At 40.6% G+C, this 18,339-nt stretch overlaps 1 protein-coding gene across 2 annotated transcripts; it reads left to right on the top strand.

The window, feature by feature from the left end:
* Positions 1-255: 255 nt before the first annotated feature.
* Positions 256-17,359, top strand: lnx2b (ligand of numb-protein X 2b). 2 transcript variants are annotated; one of them, XM_062425357.1, is made up of 10 exons: positions 256-429; positions 6,560-7,143; positions 8,594-8,787; positions 10,724-10,923; positions 12,556-12,987; positions 13,796-13,939; positions 14,826-15,000; positions 15,125-15,368; positions 15,469-15,627; positions 15,734-17,359. In XM_062425357.1, the coding sequence occupies exons 2-10, from the start codon at positions 6,737-6,739 to the stop codon at positions 15,867-15,869; spliced, it is 2,091 nt and encodes a 696-aa protein (XP_062281341.1). In that variant the 5' UTR covers positions 256-429; positions 6,560-6,736; the 3' UTR covers positions 15,870-17,359. The 2 variants fall into 2 exon arrangements, with proteins under 2 accessions (XP_062281341.1, XP_062281340.1); XM_062425356.1 differs by having other exon boundaries at positions 256-521.
* The last annotated feature ends 980 nt before the right edge of the window (positions 17,360-18,339 follow it).

The following is an 18,339-nucleotide window of genomic DNA, read 5'->3' as shown; positions in this document are numbered from 1 at the left end:
CAACTCCAAGGATCTGAATACTTCTTCCACCGCTACGTTTGGACTGAATAGATATTAGATCATACAGAAACTGGGACAGGTTATTGTGTAAATGGGCTATTCTGTATAATGGATAGCTGTTACTGTTTTTGTATTGTTGTTCTGTAGCTAATAAGTGACTGAAAAGGACAGTATTACATTTGTAGCTATGACAGAGCAGTGCAGTGTGTACACCTGCCTTGACTCCTTCCTGTACCTGAACGCCTCATCGCCTTCCACTGTGTTTTTTCTGGGACAGCAGCCCAGCCTTCCCCTCTAGGTCGAGCTACACCTGGGACAACGTGTCGGGATGATTCACCCGCAGCAATGCGGTAAAAGAAAAGACGTAAAACTCTCGGCGGTGTAGTTAGACGCTGGTCAGACTTTAAGCTGTGTGAAGTTGGTTATTAGGTGAGTTTACCTCTTTGTTTTAGCTTATAGCGATATGTTAGCTGCTACTGCTGCTGCTGCTGCTTCCGGGGGAGAAAAAACCCTCCACACAGGTAAGACGAGTTTCGGTCTCTACTTGAGCAAATTTTGTTCCGTTTAAGTAAACAAACACCAAACAAATATGTCTTAGTCTGTCAGGGATGTATCGAGTCTGTGGTTAATTGTAAAAACAATGAATGTATTACAGCATAAATGTTCAGTAAAAGTGAGTTGGCGCTCTACGTTACGTACTGAAGGTGAAGCCATGTCAGGTAACGAGGCGCTGGGTCTGAGACTAGAGAAACCTAAACTTTTATTACCTCCTCTGTCATTTGGATCTGTCACATTCGTGTAGCGATTAGGACCAAACCAACAGCAACATGGGCTGGCATGAGGTAGGGGGTGTGGTGGGGGCTTTGAGTTATTTATGGTCCTGGTGACAACAAAAACATCCAAGCAGGGGTGGAAAGTGATCACAAAATGAGCTGATTTTCCCTCATGTACAAGTTGGCGACTTTGTGGAAATCATCACTGAATTGGTTGTATTAATTGTAAAATGGTAAAGGTCGACATCAGTGGGAGAGAGGAACAGAGGACATTTACTCAAGTATATTGGACTCAAGTACATTTTTGAAATACTTTAATTTAGGGCTACTTTATGCTTCAAATGAATATATTGTACTTCATACTCCACACAGCATTTTAAATGTTGTAGTTATTGATTTATCTCCACCTCGAACAGCTACAGCATTGAAATACATATTAGTGTTTCAATAATATATTTATGATAAATAGATTATAATAGTCTAAAATGGGCCATTATCTGTGATGAGTACCTTCATGTAAGTAAAAGTACTTTTATATAAGAACTCATTTAGTGTAAATAAAGTAATCATTATGCGTACTACTCAAGTAATCTTGAGTAGTACGCATAATGGCCCTGGTGGTCACACCAGATACTGACTGGTTTTCTGACCCCCCTAGACCCCCTCAATAAAGCAAAACTGCACATTTCAGAGTGGCCTTTTATTGTGGCCAGCCTAAGGCACACCTGTGCATTATTCATGCTGTCTAATCAGCATCTTGATATGCCACACCTGTGAGGTGGGATGGATTAGTAGAGAAGTGCTCACTAACACAGATTTAGACAGATTTGTGAACAATATTTGAGAGAAATAGGTATTTTGTGTATATAGACAATGTTTTAGATCTTTGAGTTCAGCTCATGAAAAATGGGAGCAAAAACAAAAGTGTTGAGTTTATATTTTTGTTCAGTGTATATTATTGAAACGCACACTGTAAGCAACATTTTAATGCTTTAGTCAGTGGTGCATTAGCCTCTTTTACTTTTACTTTTACTTTTGTACTTGAGTAGTTTTTAACTAAAGTGATCCTAATCCACCTTGAGTAACAGTATTTCTACTTGACTTTTTCTTTCCCAATTCTGTGTTAGCTGTTGGAAGTACTGAGACAACAGAGAAGGTATTTTTAATGTTGAATTATTGTGAAGTAAAGGACTACAAATGTAGTGAGATTGATACAGTGTTAACTTCTGTCAGGTCCCAAGCAGCCTTGTTTGATCTTTTATATTTCTTGAGCAAAATCAATCATCAGCTAACTGAGTAATGAATTAATCTTCATATTCACTGGATGATCCAGTGAGTGACGTACACTCACTGACAATAAGCAGAGGGTCTCGTTAATGAACTACTATTGCATGCTGCTCTTCATGCTTAATACAAAGGTGACATCCCTGAATGTTATGTCATGGTTGTGTTTGAGCCCAGTTTGGTATGTGTACACTGACAGGCTGTCACACAGTAGGAGGCTCAGCAGCTCTGTGAATATTAGCTCAACCGCTGTGTGTGTTTTGTAGGCGACAGAGGTGACACTCCACATGTGAGGCTGCAGTGAGGTTTAAAATCAAGCTGGATTGGTTCAAAGTTTAAATGTTCAGCTATGGAAAAAGGTGAAGTGGAAAACACTTTGGACACACTCAGATGTTGATCACAAGTACACTGTTGATGATTTCCTGTGGATAGATATGCCTTGCAAATACTGGTCATTGTATTTAAAGCAGCAGACTTTGCACATCGTTTCCATAGCAATTACATAATATTCAAACACTGCTCAAAATAGATAGCTAAATATAGCATTTTATTTTAATTACAAAGGAAAGGTAACTTCACTCTAAGACAGGCACAGATCAGAGAAAATATCCATGTAGCTCTAGTAATGAGTGAAGTGTAATAGACACTGCCATAAAAACTGGGACATTTTTGGAGTTATGATTATGTCATGCTCAGACACGGTGGGTAGCAATTTGGTTCATTTTCCATTTCATGTACTGTTTTTAATGTGTCATTTCTTTGTTGGTAATTCCAGACATCAGTGTTAAAGTAGAGGCAGACATTACACAGCTCCTGTCTCATGGACCAGAGAATTTATTTGTCTAACACGGCCGTACCTGTGTTCAGCGAGGGCGTGGCGGCACATGTGACTCACTCATATCGACCATCAAAGCGAGTGATTTGGCTCAGCTTTAAAAGCCACCTCTGGTAATCCTCCGTGAGACTGGAGGACACTGTACGACCACAGAAACTTCCCCCCCGAAGCTTAGACTGTCACATGATTACAAAGCATTTGATTTGGATAAAGTGTTCATTCATTAAAGCTGGTCGTATTGAGCAGATATCCGTTGTTGGCTCTAAACCTGTAAAAACATATCTTACCTTATCAACTCAGGAACTGTCTTGTTATGCTACAGATATGAGCTTTAGTCTAAAATGTTTCTCCAAGTCCTGGATTCTTGTGAAATAATGTTTCTACTCTGGTTTAGGATTAGCTTTAATCCACATATGTGAAACCATACATGTTACGTTGAGGTATTACACAAGCTTTCTTAAAGAAACCCGAGACTAAAGAAGCATTTTTGAAACAGTAAATGACACTCAAATCCATAATGAAAATTTACAATTTTTAGATGAACTAAGACTTTTATTGATTTTTTTGACAGGGGGATAAATTGGTTTGTTGTGGAGTCTGTTCAATGTCAGAACTATGGCTTCAACTAACAAATATTTTCATTTCATTTCAGTTTGATAGTTATTTTCTTGAGTAGTCATTTGCTGTGTAAAATGTTACAATGGTAAAAAAAAATAGTTTGTTTGGTCCAACCAACAGTCCAAAACCACAAAAATAATCAGTTTACAGTTGTGAAAACCAGCAAATATTTAAATTTGGTTAGGCCCGACTGTCATGATAACTACTTTTGTTGGACGATATATTGTCTCAGAAATAATTGCGATAAATGATATTATTGTCATTTTATACCACTAATATTATGATAATGTAATAGGCAATGGCATAATAATGCAAGGTTGGTGGGATTGGAGAGGGGGCGCTACGCTTCCGTAAAAACACAGACTGCCATTATGGGCTGGGACAGAGCTATTTACCTTTAATTCCATATAAGCAGCGCTGCTCGCTTCTGCAGTCTCCACTCAGGGCGTGCACAGTGAGGAATGGAGGCAACTACTTGCTTAGCCAATGTGACATGAATAGCCTCTTAGCTGCTAATGCGAAGTGTGGCAATATTGAGGCAAAAAAAATGATTAAGGTCATGTCCGTGTATCATATGATAAGTCAATATATAGACATGATGATGTTGATAATTATGTTATTTTACGATAATTCGATGATGTAATTATTGAATTATTGTGACATGCCTACATTTGAGAAGCTGAGACCAGATAATTTCAGCCCAAAAAACGACAATAATCATAATTGTACCAGATCCACTCGCTGTCAGTCGACTAATCCTCGCAGCTCTTCTCTGAATAATTTCACAGAGGCAAAGGTTACCTCTTCAAATTGTCTGTTGTCTCTGACCAAAAGTCCAAAACTCAAAGATATTTAATTTACCATGACGTAATAGAGAAGAAGAAAAGCTCACAATTGAGAAGCTTCAATACTCTAACAACAAATCAATCAATCAATCAATCAATCAGCTCATTGCCTCTGAACTACACTTTTTTTTTTTAACATCATGCTATACTATTTTGACACGCGTCCATTTCATGTGGAAGATCCCAAGAAAGATGAGTACCTTTATTGATTTCCTGCTGTATCCTTGAGAAACGCAGGGATAAACTGTTGCGTTTCTGTGATGTCCGACACCCGCAGACACAATAATTAGCAGGGTGTCCATCATCTGCAGGCTCGCTGACCGGTTACCTGCCATCTACTCTACTATAACCAGGACTTTAACCTGCATCTTCAGTGAAAGCCTTCGGGTGCTCTTTGTGAACAGCTGTGACTCCCTGCAAGTGTGCGTCAGAGTATCGCAGAGCAAATAACGTGCCCTCATTAGAAAGGAATTTGATAGCGGTGGAAAAACTGATACTGGGAATGTTTTTCTTGATAAGTGAACTAAATGCACTCTTTATAGTGAGGCAGAATAGTACATTTAATGTAAGTTTAGTGTATTTTTTGTCTCTTTTTTTACATTCCTGCACCAGGTAATGTTTTTTTTTTTTTTCAAATGAATGGAGCACAGCCTGGTTTCTACTGTGCCTCTCTCTCAGTGCTACAGGATCCATGACCCCTATCCATTACAGGAGCAGGTATCACTTGTGCACAGTGAAGACAAAGAGAGGGAGGGACGGCCTGTGTGACCTCAGCCAGTGTGTGCGTGCGTCTGTGGAAGGGCACAATATTTGTAATCAGGCGTTTGTGTTTGCAATCAATCACTCAGCTGTTGAGAGTACTTTACCTGTGGTTGTGCTACATCAGCAGCCTGAGTCCCCCAACCCCCCAAACACACACACACACACACACACACACACACACACACACACACACACACACACACACACTTCTCCCATCCTCTTAGCGGTTCTCCACTCTGCCTAGTTACACCAGTTTCCCCTCTGCATTCCTTACAGCGGTGCAGCCAGAGCTCAAACACATCCACGCTCATGCACACAAATATGTGTCCGCACACACACACACACACGCACACACACAGATTCGCACACACACAGACCTTATCCTGACGGTGTGCAGGGGAGGCAGGGCTCTGGTTTCATTCAAGCTTAAGGCAGCTGCAAGGTTAGAGTCTCGTGTTTGTGTGCAGTGGCTACCGAGCGCTTGACAACAAAGATATCATCTCGGGTGAGTAGCTTGGAGGTAACTGAAGCTAAAGCTGTCTTTTTTTTGTAGCTGAAATCTGGACTGAAATCACAAAGAGATAGAGACTGAAGGTAGCTCTTTTTTCATATCGTTTGTGGCAATGTGCAATGGAAAATTACATTGTTTTCTTTACTCTTTTTTATTTTGAAGATATGCATCTGAAGGTTTGTTGGTATTTTTTGTCTGTCTTTCTTTCCCACTTTAGCCCCTCAGACAGCAAGTCCTTCTACAATAAAGCATGTTAAAGTGTTCAACTTGTTTGTGTTGTACAAAAGCCATTTACAACAACTAAACTGTACTTTTGCTCCTAATATTTATGGTCTTCTTGGAAGCCCTCCCTACCTACCTCGAGGCACACCAGTTTATTAAATGTAATCTATCTTACAAGCTAGATTTTATGAGATCGGTTGGGATTCATGAAATTTCAGTTTATCTGATGTATTTGTTCATGTGGAATAAATGACCCAAAGTTTCTCAAAAGAATGCATTCCTAATCAGCGCTCCCCTTATGAGAAGGAATTAGAGGAGATTAGGAGCTGCACAAAGGGATGGAGATCACTGCTGATTGGATGCAAGGGGGCCATTAGTGATGGGAATTGCATTTCTGCCTAGTCCATTCAGAATTCTTGCTCTCGTGTAGTGCCATGCCTTTGTTCCTTCCCATTAGCGGGGGTTTGACTTTAGTCCGCTTTTTTGCCTCATTGCACCGAGTTTAGCTCTTTCAGTGACGTGCACAGTGACTTTTAGCTGAGATGAGAATTCCTTTGGTCCCTCAGGAAACTTGCTGAGAGGAAGCAGCTGCGGCTCGCTGCTATATTGCTATTGCTTAGTGGATTTGTCATTTCCTGTGGGGCTGGTCGTTATGAGTAGGAATAGCCCAACTTGTGCAGTAGAAATCACTGTTTCTCTCTTTCAACAGAAATTCAAAATGAAGACATGGAGATAACACTGCTGACTGTGGATTATTGTTTCACTTTTACCGTTTGAGTGGATTCACCTTTTGAGATGCAGACATAGACAGCTTTTGAGGAGATAAGCGGCTGTGTAGAAACGGACACAACATTTTCCCTGTGCAGCGGATGTTTAGACTGAGCCAATGGCTACAACAGAAAACAAGGTTTCCAGCGGCAGCAGCACTGCAGGCCTGTCATGGGCGAGGGTTTGTAAGGACTGTGGCCAGCAGCATGAAGGCCAGGACAGTCACCTGTACGAGTACCAGGATGAAGTGGACGATGAGCTGGTGTGCCACATCTGTCTGCAGCCCCTGATCAAACCTATGGACACCCCTTGTGGCCACACCTATTGCTTTCTTTGCCTGAGCAACTTCTTGAAGGAGCAGGACTTCTGCCCTGTGGACCGCCTGCGGCTACAGTTGCACCAGTGCCGTCCCTCCAGCCTGCTGGTCAGGAACCTGCTGGACAAGCTGATTGTGATGTGCCCTCACTATGCAGATTGCCAGCAGCAGATGCAACGCTGTGAACTACAGCCTCACCTGCACAATAGGTAAGACTCCTGTGGTTGTGGGTAGGGATGAGGTCAAAGATCACAGACATGCAATGATAGCAATGTCAGTGGTTATGAGGTTTATGTCTAGCTAGAATAAAGGGAAATTGTTCAAAATGTTGATACTGTGAGCATTATGTACAGTACTAGTCAAAAGTTTGGATACATTCAAACTTTTGACTGGTACTGTATAATTTTATATTAAAAGGCAAAACATATCTTACATCTTGCTAAACTTTAAAACAATTAAAACAATATCCCAAACACTACATGCAATGTAATAGTTATACCACTGATATCACTGATGCCCCTCTTTTATCTGTCAAATTAATTGGAAATTAACATGCTCTAATTAACATAGTATAAACTGATTTGTTTCATTTGTGCAAAAACTGAAGAAATTGTGGTTTTATGTGAGGTTATGTACCGGACTACTTCTTAGCCTGATGCATTGACTACCTTAGGTCTCTGCTGGTTGCCTGGCAACATCACGGTAACAACAGGAGTCCAAGAAGCCACTGGCTATTAGCTAAGAAGTAGTGGCACATAACACCCCCATAAAACCACAGTTCCCTCAGAATAGAGCCTATTTTCAGTCTTAATGCTAAGCTAAGCTAACTGGTTGCCAGCTGTAGCTTTATATCTACTAATAAGGCATATAACGGACATTAAATAACAGATATGAAAGTGGTATTAATCTTCTCATCTAACTCTCATCTAAAAAAGAAAAGGCCCATTTCCCAAAAATATCAAACCCTTCCTCTAAAGTAAAGTGTATGCATATATTGTAAGGTGTATCAAATGTCTTGTACTGTCTCTTGTATCTCCACTTGAACATAAACATAAGATTTGTAAAGGTCACAATAAGAGAAAAAATATTCTGGCACCCGCTTAGGAATGTACAACTACTGTCCTTGAAACTGTTTCTCTTCTGCGTGACCATTCCAGGAATGTGTTGTCAGTTTTAAAGCCATAATATTATTTCTGATAACAGACTAAAGTACCGTTCCTTTTCAGACGTACAAACTTGTAATTACTGAGCTCAACACAAGCTGCAGGTCAGTATTGTTTTTCACATGGCCAGAGAGGTGCTTATCATCTCGGCGGCTGGTAGTGTTGACGCGGTCAGGTGGAGGTGGAAGATAGTCCTGTTGCAGCCTCTCTGTGCAAACAACGAGGAGGCAAAGTTCAGACATGAGGAATGAGCAGCAGTCCCAGCACTCTGACTGACTTAATCAGACTCAACCGATCTCAGTCAGACACCCTGCAATGCAGTGAAATGTTCTACTCATCTGCATAGTGCTTCTCGTCTGAATTCTGTGCATAAGTACACTTGTTCTCTCCTCTTGTTTCCTCTTCACCCTTTCAAAAACACGTTTGAAACCATGTTTATAGGTCACCACCCATATCAATATCTTACTAGTTTCCTCGTGTTCCTGTCTTTTCCCAGATGTCCTGTTTTCAGAAGACTAAGGGAGGAAGCAGAAAAGAGGAAGAGGCCCTCTTGGAACGAGTTAAAGGGACGCAAGGGTGACAGCGAGCCGTCTGGTGATGCTAAACATTCAGCAACGATATCCCGAAATCCCACAAGAGATCAGCCTGAGCCTGGGCTAATTAATCCTGCCTTTGAAGAAAGTGAAGATGGTATGGATTCATTTTATCATCCTAACAGCTACCAGTATAACAGCGATTCAACCCTGAGTGACACAACGTCATAGGAAATGATTTGCAATAGCGTGTTGATCATACACTGTTGCAACGACCGTGGATAATGTTTATAGAAGCATGATGCAGAAAACCTAATTCCAGGTGCCCACTCCCTTCAGTGGGGGTTGGTTGTCAAAACAGATAAGAATCGCTGATGTTTTCGCCTTAAGGTTCTGATTCCTACATCTGTCACAGGTGAATCATCAGTATAGATGTAGAAACATGTACCAGCTCACAAGTGTTTTAACCAGACTGTCTCGTTCACAGGGAAAAACCCTTTGATAAACTTGAAAGCCCGTTCCATGAATCAAAAGTCCACCAAAACATAGTTGCCAGGCAATTAATCATCACTGTCCACAGAGAAGTTTACACTGTTTTTTATTAAATTACTGCCTTTAATGCCCCTAAAATCTTTATTGATATAAGTGAAACAGACTGAGTTTACACTTATATATCATGATAAATATACCACTAAGTTCTCTTTTTATTGATTGTTAAAATAATATTTTCTTAGATTAAAAATGTCAGCACTTTGACTCACCCAGATTAGGCTCTTTTATCACTGCTGTCAGCTGAATATGTTTTTTGTAATGCTGGTGGTAGTAAAAAGATTTGTATCACAACTAAAGAATTGACTGTAGCGTGTAAATACTTGTACAGTCTGTGTATACACTCAGACCAACTCCAGTGTGCTAAAATTCTGCCCCACTGTCTTTCCTATCTATATGACCAGCTTCTGTTCACTGTAAAAAACAAATGTCACCTATAGTTCAGCAGCACTATATCAGTTGACACAGCATTGTGGGTCTTGCCTGCAAGAGACCATTTATATCTCCACAATTTTGAGATATAAAGTTTCTCTTTTCCTGGAAGTTACATGTGTGTCAGTCTTTATGCATTCCGCCTATACAGCGGAGTACAATGGCAGAGTACCCTTTTAACTTACAGTATGTGCAGTTTGTTTGACTGTGATGTTATAAAATAAAATATTATATGTATATAATATAATATGTGTATTATGCTTTACACATATAATATTATATACACAAATGCTCTGTAGTATCTCCAAAGTGCTGTTTAAAGGATAATTCCTGTTAATTTTTTCAGACAGTCCATCATTTCTACAGTTTATGATACTTTTGTAAATGGTAAATGGACTGTACCTATATAGCGCCTTTCTAGTCTTTTCGACCACTCAAAGCGCTTTACACTACAACTCATTCACCCCATTCACACACATTCATACACTGATGGCAGGCAGCTACCACGCAGGGTGCCAACCTGCACATCAGGAGGAAGCTAACCATTCACTCGCATTCATACACCGTTGGCACAGCAACGGGACACATCGACATGTAGACTGGAGGAGCCGGGAATCGAACCGCTCTACCTCCTGAGCCACAGCCGCCCCTATACTACTTTTCTAAGAAAGTTATCGCTGATTAGCCAGATAATCTTAACCACTTTATTTGGAAGTAAAACAGTAGTGAAAACACCCACAATGTCAGTAATAATCCCTCACTGCACAGGAAAACTATACGGTTACATACATCTGGTTAACCTGGCAGTTTGTTTAAGACTGCTGATGTTTTTTCCCACTGATTCCCACCTTAACAATTACCTTGGTGAATACAATTTTATATATTTATGTATTAAAATCATCACCAATGAATGAAACCCAAGAATGATCCTTGAAATGGTTACATTTGGTTTGTGCATTGAATGTGTTTTAAGTGGTATTATTGTGTAGTAAGTAGTAAAATTCAGGCAATGGGAGCTGAGCGCCAAAGTTCAAGTGCAAGAATGTTTGTTTCATAAACTGGAAATCCAGCCATAGTTATTCCCCCTGGCTCTGTGTCCCTCTTCCCTCCAGACAACACCCCCCTGCGCTCCAGTCTGGTAGCTGAGGCCAATGTTGTGGAGCTGTTCAGAGAGGAGCCTGAGCAGGAGCTCGGCCTGCGCATCGTGGGGGGAAAAGACACACCGCTGGGGAATGTAGTCATCCAGGAGATTGTCCGGGACTCGCTAGCAGCTCGCGATGGCAGACTGGCCCCAGGGGATCATATCTTAGAGGTGAGAGAGAATAATAATGGCCCTTAGTGAAGCGAGGAATGTGATGTTTTTGTCTTCTGAGTTTTCAAATCTGCCTGGGAGGTTATAAGTATTCTGGCGGCATAGCTTGACACAGTTCAGTTGAATATTTTAACATAAACACCTTGTTATGAGATTCTCATGGAATTGTAAACACAGTGCTCTGCAGCCAGGAATGGGAAAGGAGATAATCAAGAAAAACAGGTTTTAGCTCCATGGCAACAGGGCATGGTTAATAACACTGCGCATGAACATCTCTGGTGAATGTCACAGATTGACAAAACCACCTTTAGGGTTTCATGTCAACATTGACACAATCTCTTTGGGTCAATGTTTCAACATGAACCTTTATTGAAAAGGTTTGTAGTTTTCTGCTGCTTATAATAATTTACTTTGCCAATGAGCGAGAGGGAGGGAGAGATGGAGAGAGAGAGAGAGATAGATAGATAAATAGATAGATAGATTGATTGATTGATTGATTGATAGATAGATAGATAGATAGATAGATAGATAGATAGATAGATAGATAGATAGATAGATAGATAGATAGATAGATAGATAGATAGATAGATAGATAGATAGATAGATAGATAGATAGATAGAACATGCTTTTTGGAACACTTTCAAAGATAAAGATTACTTTATTTTCATTGTACAGAACATACAACGAAATTCAGGTGCGCTCAAGACCGGACTCGTATATCAAAAAAATAAATAAATAGAAATAGTTGAGAATAAATACAGGCATCCAACCATCACTCATATACTCTCATCTATACAGCAAACAGACCATACACTCATTCATGCCAGCGTATGCAGTTAAAATTGGATAAAAAGGTGCTCATAGATATTATTGCACAGTTATAATAAACAAATGATTACACATTTTGTTGTAATGTGTTCTGGGGGTCCCACAGAGGAGACTGAAAGTACATAATATGACTTGAAAGAGATATTAATAAGTTGTTGTTTCTTCTCTTCCAACAACGTCCTTCCTCTTGGATTTCTACCATCCAGCTCTCCTGGAATGTGGTATCACTGTAAACTGATCTTATAGACTATTTCAGTCTTGGCTCTGGCACCTCTGCTTCAGTGTTTCCTCCAAAATGCAGGTTTTCCTCTAAAACAAACCAATCCCAAACCTGAAAATGAAAACAAAAACCCAGATCAACACAGTTGCCCCCAGGATCTGTAACATTAGCTGCAGTTTTTATGGCTTTGTGGAAAGCTGATGGATGTAAAGAGATATGGTGACAATAGCATCTGTAATTTCTTGAAATGCAATCTTTCTCCTTTTTTTGTGAAGGCCCACTCTTACATCAGATTTGTGAATCAAAGATCACTTTGACAGAAGAGGCAGGCTGACAATAAGTAAAACAACTAAAGAAACAGTGCAACAAGTTTCGAACGATCAAGTCATGCTTTTTGGATGATTTTTACATAATCATCTAGTGAGGAAAAGTAAGAGTTGTTTAGTCTTGCTTTCCTGTTTAATATAACACTTCTCATAACTTGTCATAGTGGTGCAAGTGTCCAGTATGTACTGCCTTGTTGGTGGTAGACTGCTTCACTGTTGACTCTCATGTTTTTCCATCTGTGGTGTCATGTTTCCAGGTGAATGACGTCAGTCTGGCTTCTGTCCCCCACGCCCGGGCCATGGCAGTGCTGTGGCAGCCTGCCCTCCTCAGGCTCACTGTTATGCAGGAGAAAGGTTTCAAATCAAGAGATCTACGCTCTGATCATCACCCATCCTCATCCTCCACTTCCACTGCCACCCAGCCTTCTCACAGTCCCCATGGCAACGTTACCTCCAATCACAACCCTGGCACAGTCCTGCAGGTGACACTTATGAAGAGTGTGCGTACCGAACCACTCGGCATCAAACTCATCCGCAAATCAGATGAGAGCGGTGTTTTCATCCTGGACCTCCTGGTCGGGGGTTTGGCAGCCAAAGACGGAAAACTGAGGAACAATGACAAAGTTTTGGCCATAAATGGACATGACCTGAGGCACGGTACACCTGAGAGCGCTGCCCAGATCATACAGGTGTGTCTCTGTCACATACAAAAAAGCCATATTAAACATTAACTACAAATTACTCTTTTCTTTTCGTTTCTTCTTCTCCCCGTATCACTAATTTCTGTGTGGCTTGAAAATCAACTTGTGGACCTTTTTAAAACTAAGTTTGATAGGCAGTCGATCGTAGCGAACATTTAGACCTTTATTTTTGGTAAAAGTTAAATTGTGATAACGTGGAGCTGTTGTAGACTCATCATTGTTGGTGGATTCAAGGAAGCAACAGAATTCAACATTTTCAAAGTCAGCTGCCAATGAGCACCAAATTCCTGTGATGATAAACAAAATGTAAATGTTTACTAAATCTTTTAAACATACACAGTATATATATATATGTATGACATAGATATTGTTTGAGTTATTGTGTGTGATTTTTTTTTCCACAAATTTTTTTTGTAATAAGAATTGATTTGCTAAATGGAAATGAAGTAAACAAAACATTTTTAAAAAGCAGCTGTTCAGTAGCCAGTTCTTATTAGTTGTCATTATCAGTCTTTGGGGTTTCCACCAAATACAATTGAAAATGTCCTATTGGTATGATAAAAGTCTGCTATTTTCATACCATCCTGAAGTTAATGTAAACCAGTATCTATCAGCAGTCTAGGAAATCAATTTGAAAACATGTGATTTTGCTTGAAAAATATCTGTTACTAATTTAAAGTACTGTATGTTTGTTCGTGAGCTAAATCCTTTAAAACTATCAGTGACTGTGACAGAATTTAACGTACAATGTTGGATTGTCATTTGTTGTCTAATTAAATCTTCTTCTCGTTTGCAGGGCAGTGAGGTGCGTGTGAACTTTGTGGTGATGAGGCCTGCAGAGACCCACGAAGAAGGAGGAAGCAGCAGAGAAGGACACAGCAGAGTAGCCAGGAGGGCGCCTGAGCAGCAGTACTTTAGACGGCGATCCACCTACATGAAAGTAATACAGAACATTTGTTCATAAATCACTGTTAAAACTAAAGATTGCTCTCAGCCTCCTTTTTAAATACAATCTATTTTTGTTTTGGATCCTTTCCAGCTGTGGACTACGTGAATTTACCTTCCTGTTATACGTCGAGCAACAATGCTGGTTGTAGTATCCTGTGTTTGTGTTTACACAGTGTAAATGTGAATCACACTCAGTTGTACCATATACTGTCAGTAGAAAGAATAGCAACCCCCCACTTGGGAGTGAGAAGCTTTGAGAGCAGACACCTGCGTTGGTGAACAGAGATGAAAGCCCCTCTTGAGGGCCTCCCTCTGTCCTGATCAAAAGGCCCGGGGTGCTGCTCACTCTGCCACTACGGGGCCACTGTCTTGTTGTTTTTTGCTTGTTTCTTTGGGTGGCAGAGGATCAAAGCTAGTAACAGTTAGCTTTCGCCTGCAGAGTCCAGCCTTTTCGTCTTGTTGGGGGGGATGGGTTCCCTGCTGGGGGGAGGAAGAGCCTCCCCACCTCCCCCAAGCTTCCCTTCTGATGGTTTACAGACTCCAGAGAGCAACAAGCAGGCTGGTGGAAGCTGTCATTTTCCACACATCTTTTCCACTACGAGAGCTTAGTGTTGATCCTCACACGTTGCCTCTACCCGTACCTCTCAGCTCCATCTCAAATGTTTCACATTTGTTTCTACAAGTGGAATCCATTAAGTCAAAGGATCCTGGAGAGGCTTAAGTTAATTGTCAGCACAGATTTCATGTAGTAACTTGGAATCTTAATGTTTTTTGTGAAGAAAGTGCAGAACAGGAGATCTTAAACAAGGGTATACATATAGTAATCTTAATCGTGATTGTCATTATGAAGTATTAGATCTGTCTTATTGTTCTTACAGGATCCTCCAGGTGGGTTTTCCAGCCAGGAGAAGACAGTGAGCCTGAAGAAGGAGCCTCGGCTTTCCCTGGGCATTACCATCGCTGGAGGGAGAGACTGTCGCAGCCGTCTGCCCGTCTACATCACAAGTGTGCAGCCTGTTGGCTGTCTGCACCGAGATGGCACCATCAAAAGAGGTACAAAACAGCATCTGTTTGTGGTTGAATGAAAATGCATAGGGAGGATTTTTTATGGGTTTATAGATATAAAGAATGGGACCACTCTTGTAAATTCAAACTCAATTGAAAACTTCATCTTTAGGTGATGTTCTGTTGAGTATCAACGGTGTAGACCTGACCCAGCTGACATACAGCGAGGCCGTTTCTGCACTGAAGACGCAGACCGCTCAGCCCCAGGTGGTGCTCCGTGTCATCCAGACCATCTCCGAGGACTCAGAGGAGGACCCCGAGGCTGCCAGCAAGGATGAAATGGATCCCATGGATGACCCACGAGAAGACGCCCTCAACTGGACTCCGCTGTGGACTCGCTGGTTGGGATTACCAAGGTACAAACCCTGATTAACACCACTTAACCTGAATTCTGTTCCTCCACTTCACCTGTGCTCTGTTCATGGCTCATCTCTGACTCCCCCTTTGTGATTTCAGTCAGATGCACTGGTGCCGCGACATTGTTCTGCAAAAGACCAACAATGAGAGCTGGGGCTTCAGTATCGTCGGAGGCTACGAGGAGAGCCACGGCCAGCAGCCTTTCTTCATCAAAACCATCGTGCCTGGCACACCTGCTCACTTTGACGGACGCCTTAAGTGAGTTAACCCCACTTTGACTCCTTTAACATGATGTTATCCACTCTTGCTGTGTCCTTTCATCACTCTTACTCCACATTCACTGATGGGCTGTGGTTCTTTCCAGGTGCGGTGATGAAATAGTGGCGGTCAACGGAGCCACAACAGTGGGAATGAACAACTCGTCTCTCATCCCCATGCTCAAGCTACAGAAGAATAAAGTCACGCTGACGGTGGTGTCCTGGCCGGGGAGTCTAGTCTAGCAAAAAAATAACCAAACTTGCTCACTCTTGTTTTTCTTTCACTCACCCTGTTTGGTCTGCACACACACACAAACACACACACGTGTTCAGCTGCATTCTTTGCAGGACACTCACTGTCCCTACCATTTTGTCAGTTATGTAATACAAAACATGTGTGCACTTAATCATCACATGTACAAAAGAAAAGACTTTCACAAGCATAATCTCGGCAGGTACCAGGTGTGTTTTTAATGTCTGCTGCACGCAAAGGGCCATCAATTGCATAACTCGGTGAACACTTAGGTGTTTAATCAGGGTGCAAACATGATGACAATCAGTGAATTATATCTTAGGAACAAACTGGAAGGATTATTTTATTGGAACACCTTTTTTTTTTTATCCTTTTCTGAAGCTCACTATGTTTTTGCTTGCTTGTTAAATGATGTTATCATTTTGTTAGTTGTGATTTGATTCAAGTAATTTACAGTACAGCATCCAAACATGAAAGGCAGCGCAAATATGCAGACTTATATAGAGATGAGTACATATAACAAAATGACTCCTGACTGCATAGACTAATGCCAAAGACAGAAAAATCACCCTGTTGTATACCTGTTGTACCACTAGTGTGATTTTATCAGCTTTTTTTGTATTGCACTTCTTAAAACCTTGCAACAGAATGCTTTATGAAGGATAATAAAGCCACGATCGAAATTTGAGTATTGAATCAGACATTTACTGTAATTTACTGTAGTTTATTTGCTGGAGTTGACTCAAGCTGCATTCAAGTTCTTAAGGGCTTTAAAAGGGTTGGATATACTTAAAATGCAAAGATACAGTCTTATCCATGCATTAAATGTTAATCACTAAAATCTCACACACTACGAAAATGAATAACACACCTGTATAAATGATTTTGCACTGGCAGGAAACTGCTTGGGTCCAAGTTTATTTCCCGTCAGCCATTGATACTGGCAAACACTGCAACAGGAAATACATTCAGACAGATTTAAAAACTCTGAGCTGGTGAACAAACCCCACCCCATCCATTTCAGATGTTTTTTTTTTCCTTTAAAAGGGTTTATCATCCATAAATAAAGGCATTCAGCAGCTTTTCATTTATTAATTGATACAAGCCCATTTACTAGTGGTCTGTATTTACTTTTAAATGATAGTGACTCATAATGGCTTTTATAAGTGGGTGCCTTGTAGACTCTGAAGGACAAACCAGAATGTATACTTGCCTTAAATTGCCACAGTTTTCCCCTAATGATTTCTGCTCATTACATATATACTGTATATTTACTGTTTGTAAGAATTCCTCGCACAACGGCCTTGTTAAGATAATTTGTGTTACCTCGTTCTTTTTATGTCAACACATTCACAGTGGCCTTTCTTGTATTGATACAAGACATTATTGAACAGTTCACAATATTGTTTTCAAGTCAGGCTGTGAAATAATGTGTTCGTTGGCCTGTCCACTGTTCCATCACGTTCAATAAAATCATATCAAATCACGCTGTTTCTCTGTTGATCCTGCTTTCTAACTGGACTGTGGGGATGTCAGTTGTCTAAAGTGGTATGAAGAGTCAACTGTTCTGCCAAGATCATGCAGAAAACACTTTTTTGGGTGGAAATTAAACATCAAGAATGAATAGGAATCACATATTTCATCTTACAGACCTTCAGTGTGAAGGAAATGGTATAGACTCACTGCAACATGTTCATTCATTTTAATGTACAGTTTTAATGTATAGTACTTGACTTCATGAGTTGCTTTTTCTTCATAATAGATCAGCATATCTAATAATATTTTTATTTTAACTTTTCGGTGTGGCACATTCCCTGATGGAAAACCAAATTTAGAGTAAGCATGAGTGCAAACGGTTAAAACTATTAACCAGTCACAAATGTCCATTTCACTGCACAGTCTGTTCATGGCTCAGTCTGACCTCTAGTGGACAGAAACTGCATGAAATTAAGGTATATTTCAGGTTATGTTCAGTCTAGGTTTCAAATCAATCAATTTAAGACACATTTTAGACATTTTAAACTCCTAATATGTAGTTTTGTTTCCACAGGACAATTAATGATGTAATATGTCAATGCAAAGTTAATGAGGATTAAACTTACTGTCTTCTTATAAAGTCTGTGCAACATTCAGGATCAAACAAGACATGGAGCTTCTGAATACTGCAAAGTGTGTACAGAGCCAGACGGTTCAAGTATGTGAATATCTGCACGGTTACACACAGACACACACACACTCCCTCTATAACACATACACACACAGACCCAGACACGTTTGTGTTTGTGCTTGTAAACACACGAGGCCGTAAGACCAGTACAACTTGCCAGGAATGCAAAAAGTACACATGCAGGTCACACAAACAGACACTCAGCACAGTGTCATTGATATGCAGTATGAGCATCAACCATCCATACAGAAGTGCTGCTTAATGAAAAGGTCACAAGTGGCAGAATGCAATGT

Source organism: Scomber scombrus, chromosome 9 (assembly GCF_963691925.1).
Source record: "Scomber scombrus chromosome 9, fScoSco1.1, whole genome shotgun sequence".
NCBI classification, from domain to species: domain Eukaryota; kingdom Metazoa; phylum Chordata; class Actinopteri; order Scombriformes; family Scombridae; genus Scomber; species Scomber scombrus.
Note: the sequence above shows the minus strand (reverse complement) of the source record. Positions and strands in the feature narration are given on the sequence as shown.